This window comes from Dipodomys merriami, unplaced genomic scaffold (genome assembly GCF_024711535.1).
Source record: "Dipodomys merriami isolate MVZ:Mamm:240054 unplaced genomic scaffold, mDipMer1.0.p SCAF_63, whole genome shotgun sequence".
NCBI lineage: Eukaryota > Metazoa > Chordata > Mammalia > Rodentia > Heteromyidae > Dipodomys > Dipodomys merriami.
The window spans coordinates 5,778,839-5,798,835 of record NW_027206213.1 but is presented as its reverse complement, the minus strand read 5'-3'; the positions used below and the strand labels follow the sequence as shown (position 1 = coordinate 5,798,835).

Here is a 19,997-nt window from a genome sequence, read left to right as displayed (position 1 = left end):
GGAGTTTGAAGTCAGGGCTTGCACTTGCTAAAGATGCATTCTATCTATCACCTGAACCTCACCTTCAACCACTTTTGCTTTTGTTTGTTTGTTGAGATAGGGTCTTTCTTCTTTGCCTAGGCCCAGTCTCAGGCTGCAGTCCTTCTACTTTTGCCACCCAGCTAGCTAGAATTACAGCTGTGAAACATGCCTGTCTGTTTTTGTTGAACCAGGGTGCTGGCCTCAACCAACAATCCTGAGCTTCACTTCCCAAGTAGCTGCTATTATAGGCTAGTGCCACCAAACTCAAGACACTTGCAAATTTGTAATTTCACCCACAACCAACATAATGGAACTAGAAGCTGTTTGTGCTATTTGTATCAAAGGCTGTGTGATACTTCTATACATACATTTGTTCAGTAGAAAACGCTGTAAAAAATAGTAGAGCTCATTCTTATTAGAAATAACAATTATTTAGGCATACCTTGAAACTCAGAACTAGAAACAAACGAGAGTTTTTAACATAGTGGTAGCATTTTCAATCAGTGTAACTCGTCAATGAGTTCACTTTGGGACCCAGTGCAGATAAATGAATATAGGCACTCTTACGTGAAGATATACAACCTTGGAAGTACTGACAAGGCACAACCAATTGCACATGAGGAAAACAGGCAACGTATGTTTCCTGACAGCCAAATAAACAGAGATTCAACCTATCACTCAAGCATGATAAACGCTAATGAATAATCAAAGAAGAAAGTAAGGCATTCTATTTCTTTCCCAAAATAGTAAGTCTTCCATTTTCATGAAAATGAAAAATCAGGAAAACACGACCTGGCGTTCATTTAGCAGAATTAGAGAAAGCCTCGATGTTAGACCAGTTACCTCAAGGACCACATTTTGTTCATTTTCACTCTGTAGCTGCTGCTCCAGAGCATCACAGCTTCCCCACGCGCAACAGGTTTCAGAGATCATTCATTTTGAATGAAAACTTCAGTGGTTTTACCAGCTGACATTCTGCCCGCAACAACCAGTGCCTCCCAGTCAGCTGCCCCACTTTCTTGGAACGCAGGTTTGGCATAACAACACTGCACAAGGCGTTTTCAAGTGCACTCTAGAACCCAGTTGCCTTCTCTCGCCTCTAATCTTCTGAGCGGAGAAGGGACCCGCTTCTGAGCCTGCCCGCACATCCGAGCAGATCCGCACCGTTGGAAAGCAAGACTCCCAACCGCGTGCCGGACCCTACCCGGAAAAGTCTGGCCTTGGGACTCACCTGTCTCACCGCGCAGCCCCGGTGGCCTTGGAGGAGGCGCCCCGCAAGCACTCTCCCAGGCCCCCCCCGACAGTGCCACACACGTGGGACCCCCGGCGCTACGAACGGGTGGGCTTGTTCCGAGCAAGGCGCGCGCCCCTTTTCTGGAGTCTGGAAGTCTCGGCCACGGACTTTCGCTCAGGTGTTCGTGCCTCGTCGCCTAGCAACCGGAGAAGCCGTGGCGTCTTCCGCACACATCAGTTCCCTCCGCCCTTCACCAGCGTGCACAGTGTTTTTAAAAGGTTTGTTTCCGGGTCGGGCCGGCTTGACGCAGCGGAAGATCTCTTTGCCTCCCACGCTCAGCATCCAGCACTGAGTAATCTCGGCTGCTCGCGTGTAGGTGATGTCGCTCAGGGATCTGTCTCGTCCTCTTTCAAGTTACACACGCCTTCTCTCCCGCCAATTGCTGAACGCCATCAGGCAGCCTTTCCCCTCCCGGACCCAAACCATCCGCTCGTCGTTGTCCTCCAATCACAGAGGCTCGTCCTCGGGGACTATTTTTGCAATAGGCTAAGGGCGCAAGGACAAAGGCGCGATGAGACTTTGCGCTCTCGGGAACTGTAGTTCAGCCTTGAGGAAATGCTTTGGAGCCCGCGCCAGAGCCTGGGCCGCCGAAACTACATTTCCCGGGGGGCGTCGCGGCAGGGAGCCGAGCCTTTTCTAGCGAGCACCACACATCTTCCCCGAGTCGGTTCCGCCGTAAAGGTGACCTGACTACCGGACCCTCGTTTTTGCAGGTGCAGAAGTTATCGGCGCAATTCCTAATCATGGTGAGTGTGGGCCCCTAGCTCCTGCACTGCCTCTGGCTTCGTGCCCTTCACTGGGATTTACTGTGCTTGATGAGGTTTTGGAAGGCCCCAGTGCAAGACCGTTGTCTTTGGTGCTATTTGTAAAGCATCTTCTGGGAACTGTCGCAGTAACCTCGTAATTGGGAGGAAGTTGATTTTTTCCCCCGGGGAGCTGTTCCAAGGCTCTGGAGCAATCGCTGCCTTTGGAGAAGTGTAATCTCAATCCTGCTGCCAGGTCAGGGGACAAACGAGAGTCCTGATTTTCTCCCAAGGGCAGTAGAGGATTTCATAAGAACGTAGAGGTCTGATGGGAGGGGAAAGTCGTATTCTAATCTCTTTTTTTCTTTCTTAAGTCGTAATGTTATTAAGAGCTTTTGTCACACAGCCCTTGAAAGCAAAAAGCTCAGGGCTGTTAAGGTACTGCTTACTCACCTTGCAGGAGACCTGTCTCCGCCATATCTAGTTTTACAAAATGTTATTTAAACCCGTTCGTGGAACTCCTTTCCCACAGCGTCACACGCCAAATAAACTAGGGCAGATATTATGGTGGCCTGTTGTATGAATTCCGAAGCACTATTTGTAAACCGCTAAACCATCATGTGGTTGAAGATCTGGATCTAGATCTCCACGTTTTGTCCCTGATGTAGCCAGGGAGGCAGGGAGGGAGCGGTGACGTAAGAGTAATCTGCGCACTGTTTGAAGGTGACATTTGCTGCCAGACTGGAAAAATTGCCTCAGTGGTCATACTTATATCCAGATACATTTTTCTTCTTTATCTCAAAATACTGAAGTGAGTGAGGATTGTAAAAACAGCAACGACAAAAAATGCTTGAATGAACTGGAAATTGCCCAGAATCCGGGGGGGGGGGGGGGGGGACATGTTTTCAAGGCGTTACTCATTCAACCTTTATAAAAGGCTTGAAGGGGACAGTGTTATTTTATAGTAACTGTTTCCTATTGTCAGACAACTAGTCATTTAAATTTTAGTTGCAGTGGTTTCTGTCCTAATCTTAAAAAAGAAGAAACTTATTATCAGAAAACCTACAACTATAATTTTAGAACTGGATGCAGCCTTTACAGAGAACATCTTGACAAACATCCCCACTTGGAATATTAAAAATGAGTTTATTAGGGCCCAGAGAAAATTATTTGCTCAAGGTCACACAAGGTTTGTACTGAGGATCCCACAGACAATATTGTCACATACTTACCAAATCATTATGAAATTTTACTTTTAGTAGCTGAAGTTCTGAATGAAGATACAAGTTCATTATGATGCAGATTATCTAATCTATTCTTTGTAACTCAATATTAGAATTTGGAAACTGGAGGTTTCATCTATCTTAAAATGTAGCCTGATGAGGTCAAATGATTTTCCCCAAATTACAGCTCCCATGGCTTGATTCTGTGTTGTTGTTGCTACAAAGTAGACCAGCCAGGCCTAACCCCTGGAACGTGGGTAGTAACACAAAAGATGGTCCATGTGTATGAATGCCTCAAAGATTCAGAATCTTTTGGCCTCTTCAGAAGAGCATGTAAAGGAAATCATTGATTTAGAAAAGAGCCACCGATCGATGTGGAAGAAATAATTTTATTGTCAATGCTCACAGAATTCACAAACATTATAGACCATGATAATGACAATTTGCCTTGTGAAGGTTAAAATGTGTTTGTGACTTTAAGTATCACTATCCCACAATACTGTGAAATTTGTGAAATTTATGTATTCACTTAATCTCAATAAAAAATTATTAAAAAAAAAAAAAAAAAAGCAAAGCAAAGAGTCACCAAGCCTGACATGATGGTATATGCCGTTAATCCTAGCACTTGGGATGCTATGGCAGGAGGATCAAGAGTTTAAAGCCAGCCAGGACTACAAAGACCTGTTTTCAAAAAAAAGGAAAGCCTTTTTGTAAACCAATCTGAAGAAGTTTTTAAAGGAAGGGATTCTTTGCTTGTATTCATAAAGAATAACAGCAAAAATAAATGTATGAGAGAATCTGATACTGCTTATCATTTGAATTACAGAAATATATGTAAATTAGGAATATGTGCGTTTTTCTGTGGAATAACAGAAGAAACACTTAAATTCTAGCTTTGCAACTGACACTTTAGCACATTCTCAAGATAGGGCCTGCATCTGCAGCAAGGTCATTAGTCCCCCGCCAAGAGCAAAGACATTCCTTCTTGGATTTTGGCAGACTGCCCAGAATCTGAGCAAAGAATAGTAACCTGCATTGGCACTGAAACATTGTGAGAAATCAGTGGGACTCCCACCATCCTGCTTTTCAATTGCTGTGTTTCAGAAGAGCCCTAAGAACCAAATATGTGCTTCCTTACCTATTTCATCATCAAACATTCAGTTACTAACTAGGCTTTATATTACCCATAACAAGATTGCCTACCTTAGAAAATCTGTCCAGAGACACGGAAATCAACTGCTGAGATTGAATTAGTTGTTCATTAGTTGGCCACAGCCTCTTCACTAAAGACTGGAAACAGATTTTTTTAAAAAAGAAGCTAAAATGAACTCCTAAAATTGACTATTCTAACCATCTACTTGACTTTCCGGGAGATGAAACTTGATAGATGCTGTCCTTTCCCACTCATTTCTAATAGAGACAGTATGTGTTTATCTTTTTCTGGACCTTCATTCATTCAACACGATAGTTTTAGTTGATCACTATATGGGAGTGCAAATATGAGTCAAAGGCATATTTGTTCTAAAGTAACAAGAAATGGAAAAAATTCAGTCTCTAAGAATCCTTAAAGGAAAATTCTGTGATGACAGAGACTATAATTCTAACAACTATCTCAATCTAACAAACCCTGTCTGTTAGGTAGCTGCTATTATTATCTCCATTTCATTATGACAAAACAGTACAGAGGTTAAGTAACTTATCCAAGATCAGAGAACTAATGAGTTGTGGAGCCCAGACTTGAGGCCATCTCTTTAATTGCTTGCTACTTCATACTGCCTCTAGTCCTGTTTTAGACAATTGGCTTATCTGCTGTAAATCCATTTAGTTCACAAATAAATTCCTTAGCTTAAATTAGTACCAAGCACATGATAGGAATTCAATTGTGTATTATTTAATAAGTGAGTTAAATATTATCCGTTGATTGATAAGATTATACCATTAGAAATTGTACCACTGTTTTGCTCATTATAGCTGAAAGTATGCTTTTCCAACCTTCTCAGTACAACTATATATGAATGAAATAAAATGGCTTTAAATATTTAAAATGTATATTCCATATGCTTCTAAATGGTTCTTAAACATTTCAAGCATTTGGTAGCAGTATAAACAAGATGCAGTTATTTCTAAAGTAAATACACTCCAACTAATGTGCCAGGTATTTTAGTTACTTGAGAATAGCAATAAATAAAGGAAACAGTTTGTTTTGTTTTGTTTTTAAGGCCTTAAGGAGCCTGTATATAAAGGAAAAAAAAATTCTTCATTCCCTTTTTCTCATCTGCTCTACTTGACTTCAAGGAAGAGGGGAACATGACAAGCTGAAAAACATGTATAGGGCATGAAAGATTTTTTTTTCCATAAGTTGCAATAACTCTTAGTAATGATAGATCAAAACATAAATGTTGTGGAGGCTTATATAATAGAAAATATTCATGCATAGTAATAGTGTTCTTCATAAATCTATTTAGGAATATGAAATTAATTGTCAAAACTGGATATTTTATAGTGCTAATCACATTTTGCTTATTCAGAGATATGAAGACCTGGAGCAAAAGTAGTGGGGAAAAAAAATAACAGTTGACACTTTCCTGAGATTTTGTTTTTCTCTTTGACATCTACAATAAACATCATGGTGCTACCTTCTGAGCTTAGGTTTAGAAGGTTCACTGGTGCCTTCCTTCAAGGTCATCATCTTCTCTCCAGGTCAGGGGGATGACTCATCTGGAAGATAGAATTCTAAATAAAACTTCTGTCTCCAGTCAGTTCCATGGGACATTTCTTCATGCAGATAGGCATAGGGGTGACAAAGAGTAGAAGCACATTTATCCAGCATTAGGAAAGAAATAGTTCATCTGTTTTTTAAATTCTCTGAGTTTAAGTTAACTTATTTATTTATGACTCAAGGTCATTTCTTTGATTTTTGAATTTTTATTTTTTTATTTTTATTTTTATTTTTTTGGTCATGGGCGCTTGAACTCTGGGCCTGGGCACTGTCCTTCAGCTCTTTAGCTCAAGGCTAGTGCTCTACCACTTGAGCCATAGCACCACTTCCAGGTTTTTCTGTTTATGTGGTGCTGAGGAATCAAACCCAGGGCCTCATGCTCATGCATGAGAGGCACTCTACCATTAAGCCACCTTCCCAGCCCTGCTTTGAATATTATTTTATTCAAAGTCTGTTCCAGTCCACAAAACTACTTTCTGTTATAACTACAGTATTCTTTGTATGGCTTCATACCCCCTTTTAAAAATATTTTTTTTACTTAATAATGTCCTTTTGTAATCATACTTAACTGTCACTACCTGTTACTATTGTCATTTATTGCTATTTAATACTAAAATTCATTATAATCCAGATATTCTCATTTTCTTAAAAAAAATAATAGCCTTCCTTTTCTAGGTAATTAAGTGAAGCATGATTAATTGTTTTATTAAAACATTTTGGTTTAATGTAAATGGAAAGTTTTAATCATTGTTACTTGGTCCTGGTGTGAGTCTACTGAGCAGGTGCACATGGGGATTTGCATAATAAGGATTGTGAGGTTCTTCTGGGTTTGTAACATACAATTATTGTGACTTTAGTAGTAAAATATCACCCCCCCCATAATGGGTAAGATTATGTAATAAATGCAAAATTATTTTCCCTACATTTTGAGAGTTACTAAATAGGGGGACAAAGGATACATACTCTGTTGATTTGTATCTACTATAGTAATTGAAACAAATAAGTTCCTTTTCTGCTAAGCTAGTTATAAAGAGAATAAAAGGTTACATTCACTTCTTTTGCTTTTGGTGCCAGAAATTGCTAAAGCACTAAGCTACAGCTCTAGGTTCCTTGAGACAGGGTCTCTCTAGTTTAGCCTAGCCTGTAACTCCATATGTATGTGACCCAGGATGGCCTTGATCTGGTGATCCTCCTTAGTCTGCCTCCCAAGGGCTAGGATTATAGTTGTGTGTGTGTTCATATACATGTGTGTGCACCAGTTTGGGGGATTGAACTCAGGGTCTGGATGCTGTCCTTGAGCTTTTTTGCTCAAGGTTAGCATTCTGCCACTTGAGACATATCTCCAGACATTTTACTGGTTAATTGGAGATAATCCCACAGACTTTCCTGCTTGGCCTTGATGCTCATTTCTCAACTTCCTGAGTTGGGTTCCAGGTATGAGCCACTGGCACCTAGCTTGCTTTCATTTTGAATATGTTTTTCTTGTTAAAATCTAATTATATACTTTGTTAAAATAGTAATAAGATGTGAATGGATCTTTTCATTTCAGTCTGAACCAATCAGAGTCCTTGTAACTGGAGCAGCTGGTCAAATCGCATATTCACTGTTATACAGTATCGGAAATGGATCCATCTTTGGTAAAGACCAGGTAGGGGCATATCTATAAGTCTTGCTAGTAGAATAAGAATATTGTTAGTAAAACCTATAATTAATTGCACACACATTATTCTATGATGAAGGGATGAGTGGTCCCATTAACTGCAATAGACAGTTTGCTATAAACGGGAACTGGTAATGTGTTCACATGCATCCTTCCAGGCATTGCAAATAATTGCCAGTCAAAATTCTTTCACCTAACGTAGTTAACTTGGTGAAACCAGCGGGTGACAGTCACTGCTGTCACTGATGACAAGGGCTGCTGGGAGAGAAAGTTGATAAAGTGAGAATGTTAATGAATCAGCATGTCCTTATTCACAAATGGTCTTTTGAACCAAAAATAGTCAAATAGAAAAATATGCTACCCAGCAGGAAACAGACATCCCAAATTCTAGCAAGTCTGATTAATATGCACTATTACTATTTATTCATTTTTGCTCTTGATTTATACATAGTTGAATTCTTCCTTCATGTCAGATATTATATGTAGCTATCTAAGAACTTCAATAGTTGAGTTAATAGTAATAATAAGAGCAAGTTATTGGCATCTTACTTCAAAATTATGTTTGTTTCACATACTCCTCTAAATTTCAGTAAGATTAAGATAATTCTTTTCACTGCATCTTTTCTCTTTCTTTTCTTTTCTTTCTTTTTTTTTTTTTTTTTTTTTGCTTGAACTCGGGGCCCGGGTGCTATCCCTGAGCCTCACTATGCACAAGGCTAGTGCTCTACCGGTTTAGCCACAGTTTAATTGGAGATAAGAGTCTCAAAAGGACTTTTCTGCCCAGGCTGGCTTGGAACTGTGATCCTCCAATCTCAGCCTCCTGAGTAGCTAGGATTACAGGTGTGAGCCACTGGTGTGGGCTCTTTCACTGCATCTTTTAGCAAAGCATTACTAGTTTTGTAGTACTCCTTTTGCCAGAGTAGTATAGTATTAGCTACCTGAACTCCTAAAAGAGTGGTTGTGACTAATTAATGAAATTATAGATGTGTAAACAAACTATGAAAGAGACTTCTTTTCTGAGTGGAAGACCTAACCTACACTGACAGACACTGCCCTTGCTATTTGGCAGCCTATAATTCTTGTGCTGTTGGATATTACTCCCATGATGGGTGTTCTGGAGGGTGTCCTAATGGAACTTCAAGACTGTGCCCTGCCCCTCCTGAGAGGTAAGTTGGGGAGGTAAAGGGAAGGGTTTTGTAATATTTTATATCTGCCAAAACATAGATTTGAAATTTTTGCCAAAGATTTAATTAGAAATTATGTCATAGAGATATTTTATTTTTGTTTCTTTAATCACAAGTACTTTATAACATGAATACTGAGAATAAATAAGGGAAAAAGTAAGAAACAGTTCATGTCAAGTAAAGAACTTCTTTTTCCTCAATGTTTATATATACTCTGTTGTACTGATTAGGTATGCTTAAAGATTATACATCTAAGATTGCCAACATTGTGGCATTAGCACAATAGTAATTAGCTAATTAGCTAATAGTAATAGAAATTCAGTGCTAATGCTGGCAGTAACAGAAACTCAATTCTGAAGGATACCCTTCAGAGCCATACAAAACCCTAGACATTAGCTATTCCATTATATGTGGTCCCATTCTACCTAGCTGCCATCAGGTTGAGATATAGTGTAAACTGGCCCAATCATAAATTGTAGTTTAATAAAAATTCATATGTATGCATATAAATGCCTTTGAGAATCATTGAACTACTATGCAAATGTAAGACCAGAGACTTAAATGTGATTGAAAAGTTAATTCAGATATATCAGATTTTGATTTGACTATTATTAAATTGACACTGTATCATAGTAATTGAACTCTGGTCTCTAGACTGACTTAGGCTGGGATTACAGCCTCATTATCTTATCATGGTGACTAGTTCAGCTGTTTAAACTTAAGTTTCTTCATCTATAAATTATGAGAATTATAATATACAGCTCTTAGCATTATTCCTGGTATATTCCTCAATAAACATTTACTATTTTCAATTCAAAATTTGTATCTTAAACCTTAAAGCAGGGCTAGGAAGGTAGCTCAGCGGTAGAGTGCTTGCCTTGCATGCATGAGGCCTTGGGTTCGATTTCTCAGCACCACATAAACAGAAAAAGCCAGAAGTGGCGCTGTGGCTCAAGTGGTAGAGCGCTAGCCTTGAGCTGAAGAACTCAGGGACAGTGCCCAGACCTAGAGTTCAAGCCCCATGACTGACAAAAAACAAAAACAAAAAAACCTTAAAGCAATTTTAATTTAAAAGACTAATTAGTTGCTCCCTTGTGTTATCTATAATAATATGTACAAAGTACATGTTGCTTCAAAAGTTATTAAAGTCTGAATTATATAATTGTGAATAATGAATTGTCAAAGTTAATTATTGAAAGAGGAAATGAAAAATAAATGTTGCCATTTCTGGTGGTGAAATGAATATATATTGTCCTTCCTTTCTTTAGTCCTAAAGGGGGTACAGTCTCCTAAGTAAAAGTTTGTTATTCTGTCAAAGTATAAATGAGTAGATTCAGTATGAAAAAGAAAACTTTACACTTGAATATTTAAGTAGCTCTGCGTGTTGTTTGCTGTGTCCACAGATGTCATCGCAACAGACAAAGAAGATGTTGCCTTCAAAGACCTGGATGTTGCTGTCCTTGTGGGCTCCATGCCAAGAAGGGAGGGCATGGAGAGGAAGGATTTACTGAAAGCAAATGTGAAAATCTTCAAAATCCAGGGTGCAGCCTTGGACAAATATGCTAAGAAATCAGTGAAGGTAACTAATATCATATTTAAATGGAGATTTTAATTATTTGTACTTTGAAACTTCTGCTTTTGGTGTTTAAGTGGAAAACTGTCTTTTTGTTTCTGATTCTGTGCTATGGTAGTAAATACAGACACAGAGTTTTGCTTGATAAAATCTCTCTGGATCTCCTTTTTTGTAGTATAGAAGTCTGTATGCAGAAGTGCTGGGAGATATTTTTCCTGTTAGCATGACATGGAAATATAGTATCTATTCTTTTTTTCTTTCGCTGGTCATGGGGCCTAAACTCTGGCCTGGGCACTATCCCTCAGCTCTTCAGCTCAAGGCTAGGACTCTACCCCTGGAGCCACAGTGCCACTTCCAGCTTTTTCTGTTTATGTGGTGCTGAGGAATCAAACCCAGGGCCTCACGCCTGCAAGGCAAGCACTCTACCACTGAGCCACCTTCCCAGCCCCTTTAGTATTTATTCTTAAGGACAACTTTGTGATGCTTTTTGCTATGTGGGACTGCTTCAGACCTACATTTGTGTGTGTAATTATGAAAAGAGATGGTCATGAGACCCATTTGTTCTTTGCAACAAGAGATAGTACCTTCTGAATGTCCCCCTCCCCCCAAAAAATTTTTTTTTCCTAATCTTGGGGTTTGAATTCAAGGCCTAGGTACTTTCCCTGAGCTAGTGCTCTTCCACTTGAGCCACAGCTCCACTTCTAGCTTTTTAGTGTTAACTGGAGATAAGTGTCTCAGAGACTTTCCTGCCTAGGCTGACTTCACTGCAATCTTCAAATCTCATCCTCCTGAGTAGATAGGCTTACAGGTAGATAGGCTTACCAGCACCTGGCTTATGCCCAGATTTTCTTAATGTGAATGAATTTAAGTATGTTGTTTCTTAAGAAATGGAGTCATTATGACTTCCTGTTTGGTCTCTGTGTTCAAGGTGTTTTCATTTGTTTCTAAATTTTTCTTAATATTATAAAACACTGCCTTTTACCAATGAAGTAACAAGTTAACTAGAACTAAACTTTTGCATTAAAAAGATTTACTAGATAGGGGTATACTATCAATATACTTTCCTGTCAATGACTTGTTTAAAAAGTATCAGAAAATGTCTTTGTTTTAAAAAGAGAATTTTCAAGTTGGCAATTATAATCTTCTATCTGTGATACTTCACAGATTTCTACATTTGTTTCCTCTATTTAATAGTTTTTATTTCCTATAATAATTAACAGAAGTAATAGAAATGAGTTGAGTTAGAAAAGCACAGATCTCCTGGTAAGATTACAAGGGCATTCAGACTGCTGAGCTGTGGGCTCTAGACTGACTGGCTTAATAGTTCTGCTGCCAGAAATGTCCTTGTTGGGGGCAAGTAGTATTACTGACACTGTAATACTTAGAAGCAGTAGAATACATTAGCTGTAGCTTGCTTTCAGATGGCCAAGAAAGATACAAAAATATCTGTGAGGAGGGGGAATGGGAGAAAAAGAAGAGGAAAGGAGACAGAAAAGAGAAATGGAAAGGGAAAAGGAAAAGGATGGAGTAAATTGGTAAAGGGGATAGTCTGGAGTCAGTCTTTAAAATATGCTTGCAATTTTTCTTTTTAAAAGTTATTTTCTTAAAGTTCTCATAACTTAGAAGTCTACATATATTTCCCTATGCTTTATTATAGTTCACTATTGACTAAACCTCCACAGTACAAAAAGATAGCCTACAATATCCTAAAAATTAATAGTTGAATAGTTTGGGAGACAAGATGATTGGTAATCTCTACTTGAGAAATAGTCTAGGTACCACTGAAGATTAGGCAGTTTAAGAAAAACTTTTAATTCATAGACACAAATTGTTGTCATAAACTCAAAAATAAGGAAAATTTTATGAATGACTCAACTTCAATTACTTGCTTTATGTAGTTAAGTAGATAATAGATAAATGCTGTATCTCTGGCACAAAAGCAAAATAGACATGCGCTCTAAGTGACTGCCATATGTAATAGTGGCTTTCTCAAAGACATGTTTTCAATAATCATACCAAACACGAACAAACCAAAACAGAAGGGGGAAAAAATGGATTTTACAAGGTAAGATCAAAATCCCCTACAAACTCCAGTGTAGTTCTATATATTTGGCTCATACAAACGATGTATATGCAACTATACAGCTTATAAACCTGTGCCTCCCATGCATCGTAGGTCATCGTTGTGGGAAACCCAGCCAATACCAACTGTCTGACAGCCGCCAAGTCAGCTCCGTCCATCCCCAAGGAGAACTTCAGCTGCCTGACTCGCTTGGATCACAACCGAGCTAAATCTCAAGTAAGAAAAAGGCCTTTGATTTGTTGCTTTGTATGTCCCTCCCCCACGGTATAACCCCTGCTTACATTGTATTTGATGTTGGTATAATTTGTGGAGAGGAAGGGAAAAAACAAATCATTTAAATAGGGATACAGGTGGACCCATTGCAACAATGAGATGTACAAGTCATTATGTCAAAAAACAAATTTTACAACTTTTGCGGGGGGTTGGGGGGGTAATAGGAAGGGGAAACAAAGGAGGAGGCAACAATGCTTGATAAGAAATGTACTCATTACCTTGCCCATGTAATTGTAACCTCTCTGTACGGTATTTTCACAATAAAAAAAAAAAAGAATTACAAGAAGGGTTAGAGGTCACAGGGAAAGTATTGTGATAGAGGGAAAAAAAAGAAAAAGGCCTTTGAAATTAGGAGTTTCAAACCTTTTCCTCTTTTGAAAGAAGTTGTATTTATTAGGAAAACTTTTTTTACAATTAAATTTGTTAGACTTTAAATCTGTTCTCTTACGAGTAAGAGGTTGTTTCCTGCTGCATTTTATCTTCAACTAAATTTCAGTCACACACTATAATTAAATGAAGTTGCTAACATTCTTTAGGCACAGCAGTTAACAATGAGTGGCTAGTACAAATAATTCACATAGAATATTGTTTAATTTTATTATTTATGTAGGAAATTATAACACAAAGGAGTTTTGTGTTGTGTGGTTTCACTTCATTTTTTTTTTCCCTTCAGCTAAGTAGCACAATCAGATTTCAATTTTATGTTTAACTCTCAATTTTGTATCTTTTACTATTGTGAGTGAGTCCATAAAATATCCCTACTTTTACTACTTAGGAACTAAACTTCAGTTGTTAATTGCCTTATCCCTTTGAACTTTAAATAAATATGCCAAGGAGTCAGTGACAAGGAGATTAGCAATAGAGTTTCAAAAAATTAGAAACCAAGTCAGTTACCTGGGCTAGTTCCTTAGGCTTTCTCAGATCTAACTGCTTCCGGTGCCCTGGTTGTCATGATAAAGTTGAAACTCTCAGACAGAGCTTCTTTCTTGTCCCTCCCACTTTACTGGCCATGACTGTTCATCCATAACTTATCACTTCTGGATAGTTCTACAAGTGTTGTGCTTCTTCTTCTATCCAATGACAGCTTTATTTGGTTTCAAGAGAGCTGTGTTTTTAACCAGAAGATGAAAATGAAAAATTACTGTTTTAAACTGAGACTTTATTTTTCAGCCCTGGAACAAGTCAAAGAAAAAAGAATTTACACTTATTAGGCTTTTATTGTAAGCTAAATACTTTATATATAACTAGTGTATGTGCTTGTGCATATCCATGTACATAATAACTACATTTAGAAAGTTGTTATGATGATTAAATGAGGTAAGATCTATTTTAAGGTCTTGGGATGGTATCTGTCACATAATTAAATCCAGTGAAGGTTGACTGCTATTATTGCTGATTTTTTTTATTATTATTAAGAGGAATATATGTCTGAAGTTGAAAAGAGCCACATCTTAGGAGCTATGTCTCAACATTCAAGTTAACTTAAAAGATAACTGAATAATAAATTTAAGAAGCATACCAGGCACTAGTGGCTCATGCCTGTAATCCTAGCTACTTAGAAGGCTCATGCTTATAATCCTAGCTACTCAGGAGGCTAAGATCTGAGGATCAAGGTTCAAAGCCAGCCTTGGCAGAAAAGTCTGTGAGACTCTCCAATTAATCACAGAAAAAGTTGAAAGTGGCACTATAGCTCAAGCAGTAGAGTACTTGCTCACCTTGAGCAAAGGAGCTTAGGGACAGTGCCCGGGGTCAGAGTTCAAGATCCAGGAGTGGCAAAAAAAAAAAAAAAAAAAAGATTTAAATATTCTCTCAGAGGTTTGGGGCTATAGGCAGGTTCTGGTGGCTAGAAAGTAACAAAAGTATAGAAACAGAAGATTTTAAGTATTATGGGAGAATTATAAGGAAAAGGTACTATATGTGGTCTAGTTTTAGCCAAGCAGTTACTTCATTTAGTTCTTACAGAAAGAAAGGTAAAATGAAATCACTTGACAAAACCTCCTTTGTTGTTTTCTTTGAGTTGTTGGTGGAGGCAGACGCTGGAAACCTCTGTTTCTGGAGATATTACTCAATGGCACTTTGTCCCATTTCCTCAACCAGTTTTCTTTATGGGAATAAAAGTCATGAATGAGCCAAGAGGAAAGAGGCTATCTTGTCAAACTTTGGACATCACTTTTTTTTTTTTTTGCCAGTCCTAGGGCTTGAACTCAGGGCCTGAGTTCAAGGCTAGCACTATTCCACTTGAGCCACAGTGCCACTTCTAGCTTTTTTCTGTGTATGTGGTACTGGGGAATCAAACCCAGGGCTTCATGCATGCTAGGAAAGCACTCTACCACTAAGCCACATTCCCAGCCCTTGGCCATTGCTTTTGGCACACATTCTTTGTGATTAAAAGTTAGGCACTGTTTCCGCATATCAGTTCAGCTTTTAGAAAGGTTTTAAAGATATAGTTTCTTCTTATAGATGTCATTTACCCAGTGAGAAAATAATAAACCCAAAGATAATTTTTTTGTACATGGATGTTAACTATTCTTATATAATTGTTTTGAAACCCAGAGGTCTTAGCTCTCTCGTGGCTGTTTATCACCTGCAGCACTCCCCTGGGTATTGATAAATCAGAGCTGAATAATTGACAGCGCTGCCAGTTAGTTGGTATTAGGGACAAGAAAATTGCTAGGGCTGGAGATTCAGCCAAAAACTTTTAACAGATCTATATGACAAAGCTGAAAATGTCTAAGGAAGCAAAAGACTATTATTTATCCTGGATAACAGACTAGCTCTGACATGAATGATATTCAGAAATAACATCTGCTGGGTACAAAGTACCTGGTCTTGGCTGTCCAAATAAAATTGGATTAGCTCAAAAGATCAAAGAAACTAGGTAAGGTAGTCAACACAAACAAAGGAAGTTAGAGGAGCCATGGAGACTCCTTGATGCAATTTGTCTTCACTGTACTTTGGAATAGTTGAAGCTGACATTCAAGGGGGTTATAGGTTCTTGAGTTCTTAGTAAAAACAGATCTTGGGTTACTTGCTCAATATGTAAATATAGATACAGATATTGATAAAGTATAAGAATATTTTTTAAATACTTAACATTTTATTATAAGACATTATTATTATAAAATAATGTGATGTTAGGTTATTTTTGTCCAGCTATATATAGGCTAATATAAGTGTTCTGAACACATGTAAGGTGCAAGGCTAAGTGCTGATCTTCATCAGATTTAGTGTGTTAAAAGTGTTTTGTCTTAGAATATTTACCACTTATGATGAGTTTGTTTGAATGTGACCATAATAAGGAGGGTGCATATATCTAACCTTTTTCCTTCAGTTTCCTAATCTATCTAATGGGAGGGTCATGTGTTGATAATTCAAGTCCCTTCAAACTCCAAAGTTTCATATTTAGAAGTACTTGAAAAATAATTTGTATTTGGTATATCATAAGTAAGAATGTACCTAAAATACATGACTGCTCAGAAGTGCTAAGGGAACATCTCCATGTAAGTATTGACAACAAAATAAGATTACCTTTCTGTATTCAAGAAATATTAACCTTTTGGTTGATGTTTTATAGATGATAAACTTTACTATACTAATCACAAATTGTGGGGTACTTTCTGCCTTTAAAGTTCACAATTGTTAATGCCACTAAGTTATTTAGAAAATTGCCAAAGAGCAAAATTTGTCTTTTTCACAAATCATTTTAACTTGTATACTCTTGAAGTTCAGAAGCTTTCTATCTTAAGGGCTTTTATTAAATAGGTAACATTTTTTAAATAAGAACCATTTATCTAAATAGTATGTTGGCTTTCAATTCAACCAGATTGCTCTTAAACTTGGTGTGTCTGCTGATGATGTGAAGAATGTCATTATCTGGGGAAACCATTCCTCCACTCAGTATCCTGATGTCTGCCATGCCAAGGTGAAATTGCATGGAAAGGAAGTTGGTGTGTATGAAGCTCTCAAAGATGACAGCTGGCTCAAGGGAGAATTCATTACGGTGAGAAGTCTTAAGAACTCTTAGGAGTCACACCACACTGCTGGCTGTCTCCAAGGGGTGGAGGGGACAGCTCAGGGACTGATGTCTTTCATAGTTGTTCTGATAACTACATCTTTATTTTATTTTCCTACAAAGCCAGGTATGGTTTACTCTGATTTTATCTGTTGTATAGCAGTTGAGGTCGATTAGTAAAATGGGAAGAAAAACTGAATCATTTGGTTATCATTATATTAAGATCTATTTCTTCATATTTAATGTGATAAATGTTCTACAGAAATTTGTTGCATTGGGTTGTTTTTTTGTTTTGTTTTTATTTTCAAGAAGACATGCTTATGACTGAATTAGGTTAGTATGCTCAACACTGAGTAGTTGAATGGTTTTGGAGAGGACACATTAAGCCAGAATTGCAGCCTTTTACCCCAGGGTAAACTTGGAATTGATGAGAGTTTTCTTATGGTCAAGTAACACTGCTCCCTCTACCTGCCCCACCTCAGAGTGTGCAGCAGCGTGGTGCTGCTGTCATCAAGGCTCGGAAACTGTCCAGCGCAATGTCTGCTGCAAAAGCCATCGGTGACCACATCAGAGACATCTGGTTTGGAACCCCAGAGGTGAGGACGCCGATTTGTACGGTTATGGCCCGTGCAAATTTTTGTTCCCTGATGGTGTAATATAAAAGGAGCCTGACCTTAGCAATCAAGCCAAATAGGTTCATTTTCCAGCCAAGAAACCTTGAGAAACTCTTAACTTTTACATTTATCATACATGATTGTGCTGGTTAAATGAAATTATATTTGGAAAGCCATTTTTCTTCTTAAAACCAATTTTGAACCAGAGTTTCCTTAGGTGTAAAGATGATACTTCTTTGGCCTACCTGACACCTAGTTTGGAAAAGTTGAATGTGATAATATCCATGAATGTTAACTTGTCATGGAAAGGCATAGTACTGAGGAAATTCCTTATATACACAGTTAAGGAAGTCACCTGGCTTTCCTTTGTTAGTTTATATGTCAGTTGGTTATAAAAAGTAATTCCTGTGCCTCAGGAGAATGCACGGTATTTTTCAGGGGGAGTTTGTGTCTATGGGTGTTATCTCTGATGGCAACTCCTATGGTGTTCCTGATGATCTTCTCTACTCATTCCCTGTTGTAATCAAGGTAAGTGTGAGGGTTTTGGGGTAGGCATTTGGATGTTGTTATAGGGGGAGGGAGTCACTCCTATGAGAAAGTAGTCACTTTCATTTAATTTTTTCTGCTTTAAAATTCTATAAACCACAACTTCAAGTTGTAACGACTGTAGAAAAGAAAATTCATCCCCACTAGACACATTGTTATTATACCTCTAGTATAAGATACCAACAAATAATGTCTATTATATTTTCAAATGAAGCAATGGTTCTCATCATTCCTTTTTTTTTTTAAGATTTAGTGGATTTTAAATTCAAGTGTTGACTTATATCAGAATCATCTTCTAATTAAGTTTTGGGTTCAGGGCTGGGATTATGCTCAGTAGTTTCTGATTACTTCTTTAGAATCAGACTTTAAAACAGGAATAAACAGATATAAATTCCAACTAGATTGTTGCCTGCTAACAGATCCCTTTAGTTTCATTATAAATCTCTTACTTACAATTATTTTCACACAGAATAAGGCCTGGAAATTTGTTGAAGGTCTCCCAATTAATGATTTCTCACGTGAAAAGATGGATCTTACTGCAAAGGAACTGACAGAAGAAAAGGAAACTGCTTTTGAGTTTCTTTCCTCAGCATGACTAGGCCATCATTTTGATGTGAATAAATACCCAAAAGCTGAAGAATCTAAATGTCGTCTTTGACTCTAGTACAAAATAACAATAATGCTATTACTTAAACTACTTGTGGGGGGAAAAAAAGCATTTAAAAAATTGTGTGCTTAGTGGTACAGATTTGAGTGAATGTCTACAATCATGCTGTTATTGCTACATTCTAAATAAAAATATATATTCATGTGAAAGTGTCTCAGACTCTTAATTTCTAGCTAATATTTATTTTTTTCAGGTAATAAACTTGCATGTCTCCTAGCTTGCCTAAAGGGTTGTGATTTTTTAAAAAAATTTCTGGAAAGGGCTGGGAAGGTGGCTCAGTGGTAGAGTGCTTGCCTTGCATGCACGAGGCCCTGGGTTCAATTCCTCAGCACCACATAAGCAAAAAGAAAAAAGCCAGAAGTGGCGCTGTGGCTCAAGTGGTAGAGTGCTAGCCTTGAGCTGAAGAGTTGAGGGACAGCGCCCAGGCCCAAAGTTCAGGCCCCATGACCGGACCTAAAAAAAATTCTGGAAAAAGTAATTGCATTGGAAATTAATCTGAAATAAAGCATAAATTTCTTATATAGGAAATTCTATGAAAAATTAACCAATATATTTTTTTCAATTGCTGACATAAGAAAAACACGTAACTTTAAAACCTTAAAGATTCATTCATGCTTTTTGGAAATTTTGATTTTAAAATTAGTAGTTAAATAAGTTGCAGATAACAATTTTTGTCATTGGGTGAAATTAGAAGTCATTTTCATGGTAGAAAAAAATGATAGCAACAAGTCTTCCTCTATTCCTCTGTAGCAGAATAAGGAATCATTTACATTTCATACACAATAAGTATCACAGAAGTTTTTGTAGTGTTAATGTTTATAGTCTAAGCTTAATTCTAGAAACAGTGTTAAAAAAATAGTCCTTTGTTTTCTATGATAACAGGATACATTGTCTCTTCATTCTTTCCTTTGTCTGCATGGGGCTTGAACTCAGGGCCCAGACTGTCCCTGAGCTTTTTTTTTTCTCAAATGTAACACTCTACCACTTTGAGCCACAGTTCCACTTACAGCTTTTGGATAGTTAATAAAAGATAAGAGACTTATGGATATTTCCTGTCCTGGTGGGTTTTGCACTATGATCCTCAGATCTCAGCCTCCTAAGTAACTAGGATTACAAGTGTGAGCCACCAGCACCCAGCAGTTTTTTCCCTCTTGTGCTTATCGCATTGTCCAAACGTGCCATAAATCTCTCAGGGCTTGCTGTAATAGTCCTCATGGATGCACAAGTACTTGTTGATTAGATTTGTTACTTAAAATTACCTATGTCAGGGCTGGGAAGGTGGCTCAGTGCTAGAGTGCTTGCCTTGCATGCATGAGGCCCTGGGTTCAATTCCTCAGCACCACATAAGTAAAAATGAAAAAAGCCGGAAGTGGCGCTGTGGCTCA

General features: G+C 37.9%; 2 protein-coding genes across 3 annotated transcripts in view; one reads left to right on the top strand and one right to left on the bottom strand.

Annotated features, from left to right (window-relative positions):
• LOC138815257 (WD repeat-containing and planar cell polarity effector protein fritz homolog) overlaps positions 1-1,425 on the bottom strand; it is a 261,096-nt gene extending 259,671 nt beyond the window's left edge. Inside the window, exon 1 of one of the 2 annotated variants that reach the window (XM_070004544.1) lies at positions 1,253-1,425. The gene's annotated coding sequence lies outside the window, so the exon portion shown is untranslated. The remainder of the gene's footprint in view (positions 1-1,252) is intronic. The other variant, XM_070004543.1, reaches the window with a different exon arrangement.
• Positions 1,426-1,953: 528 nt separating this feature from the next.
• On the top strand, positions 1,954-18,761 carry LOC138815259 (malate dehydrogenase, cytoplasmic). Its single transcript, XM_070004545.1, has 9 exons — positions 1,954-2,061; positions 7,550-7,648; positions 8,730-8,826; positions 10,248-10,423; positions 12,594-12,716; positions 16,597-16,773; positions 17,268-17,381; positions 17,838-17,927; positions 18,415-18,761. Exons 1-9 carry the CDS (start codon positions 2,059-2,061, stop codon positions 18,538-18,540), a joined length of 1,005 nt encoding a protein of 334 aa, XP_069860646.1. The 5' UTR covers positions 1,954-2,058; the 3' UTR covers positions 18,541-18,761.
• Positions 18,762-19,997: the final 1,236 nt, after the last annotated feature.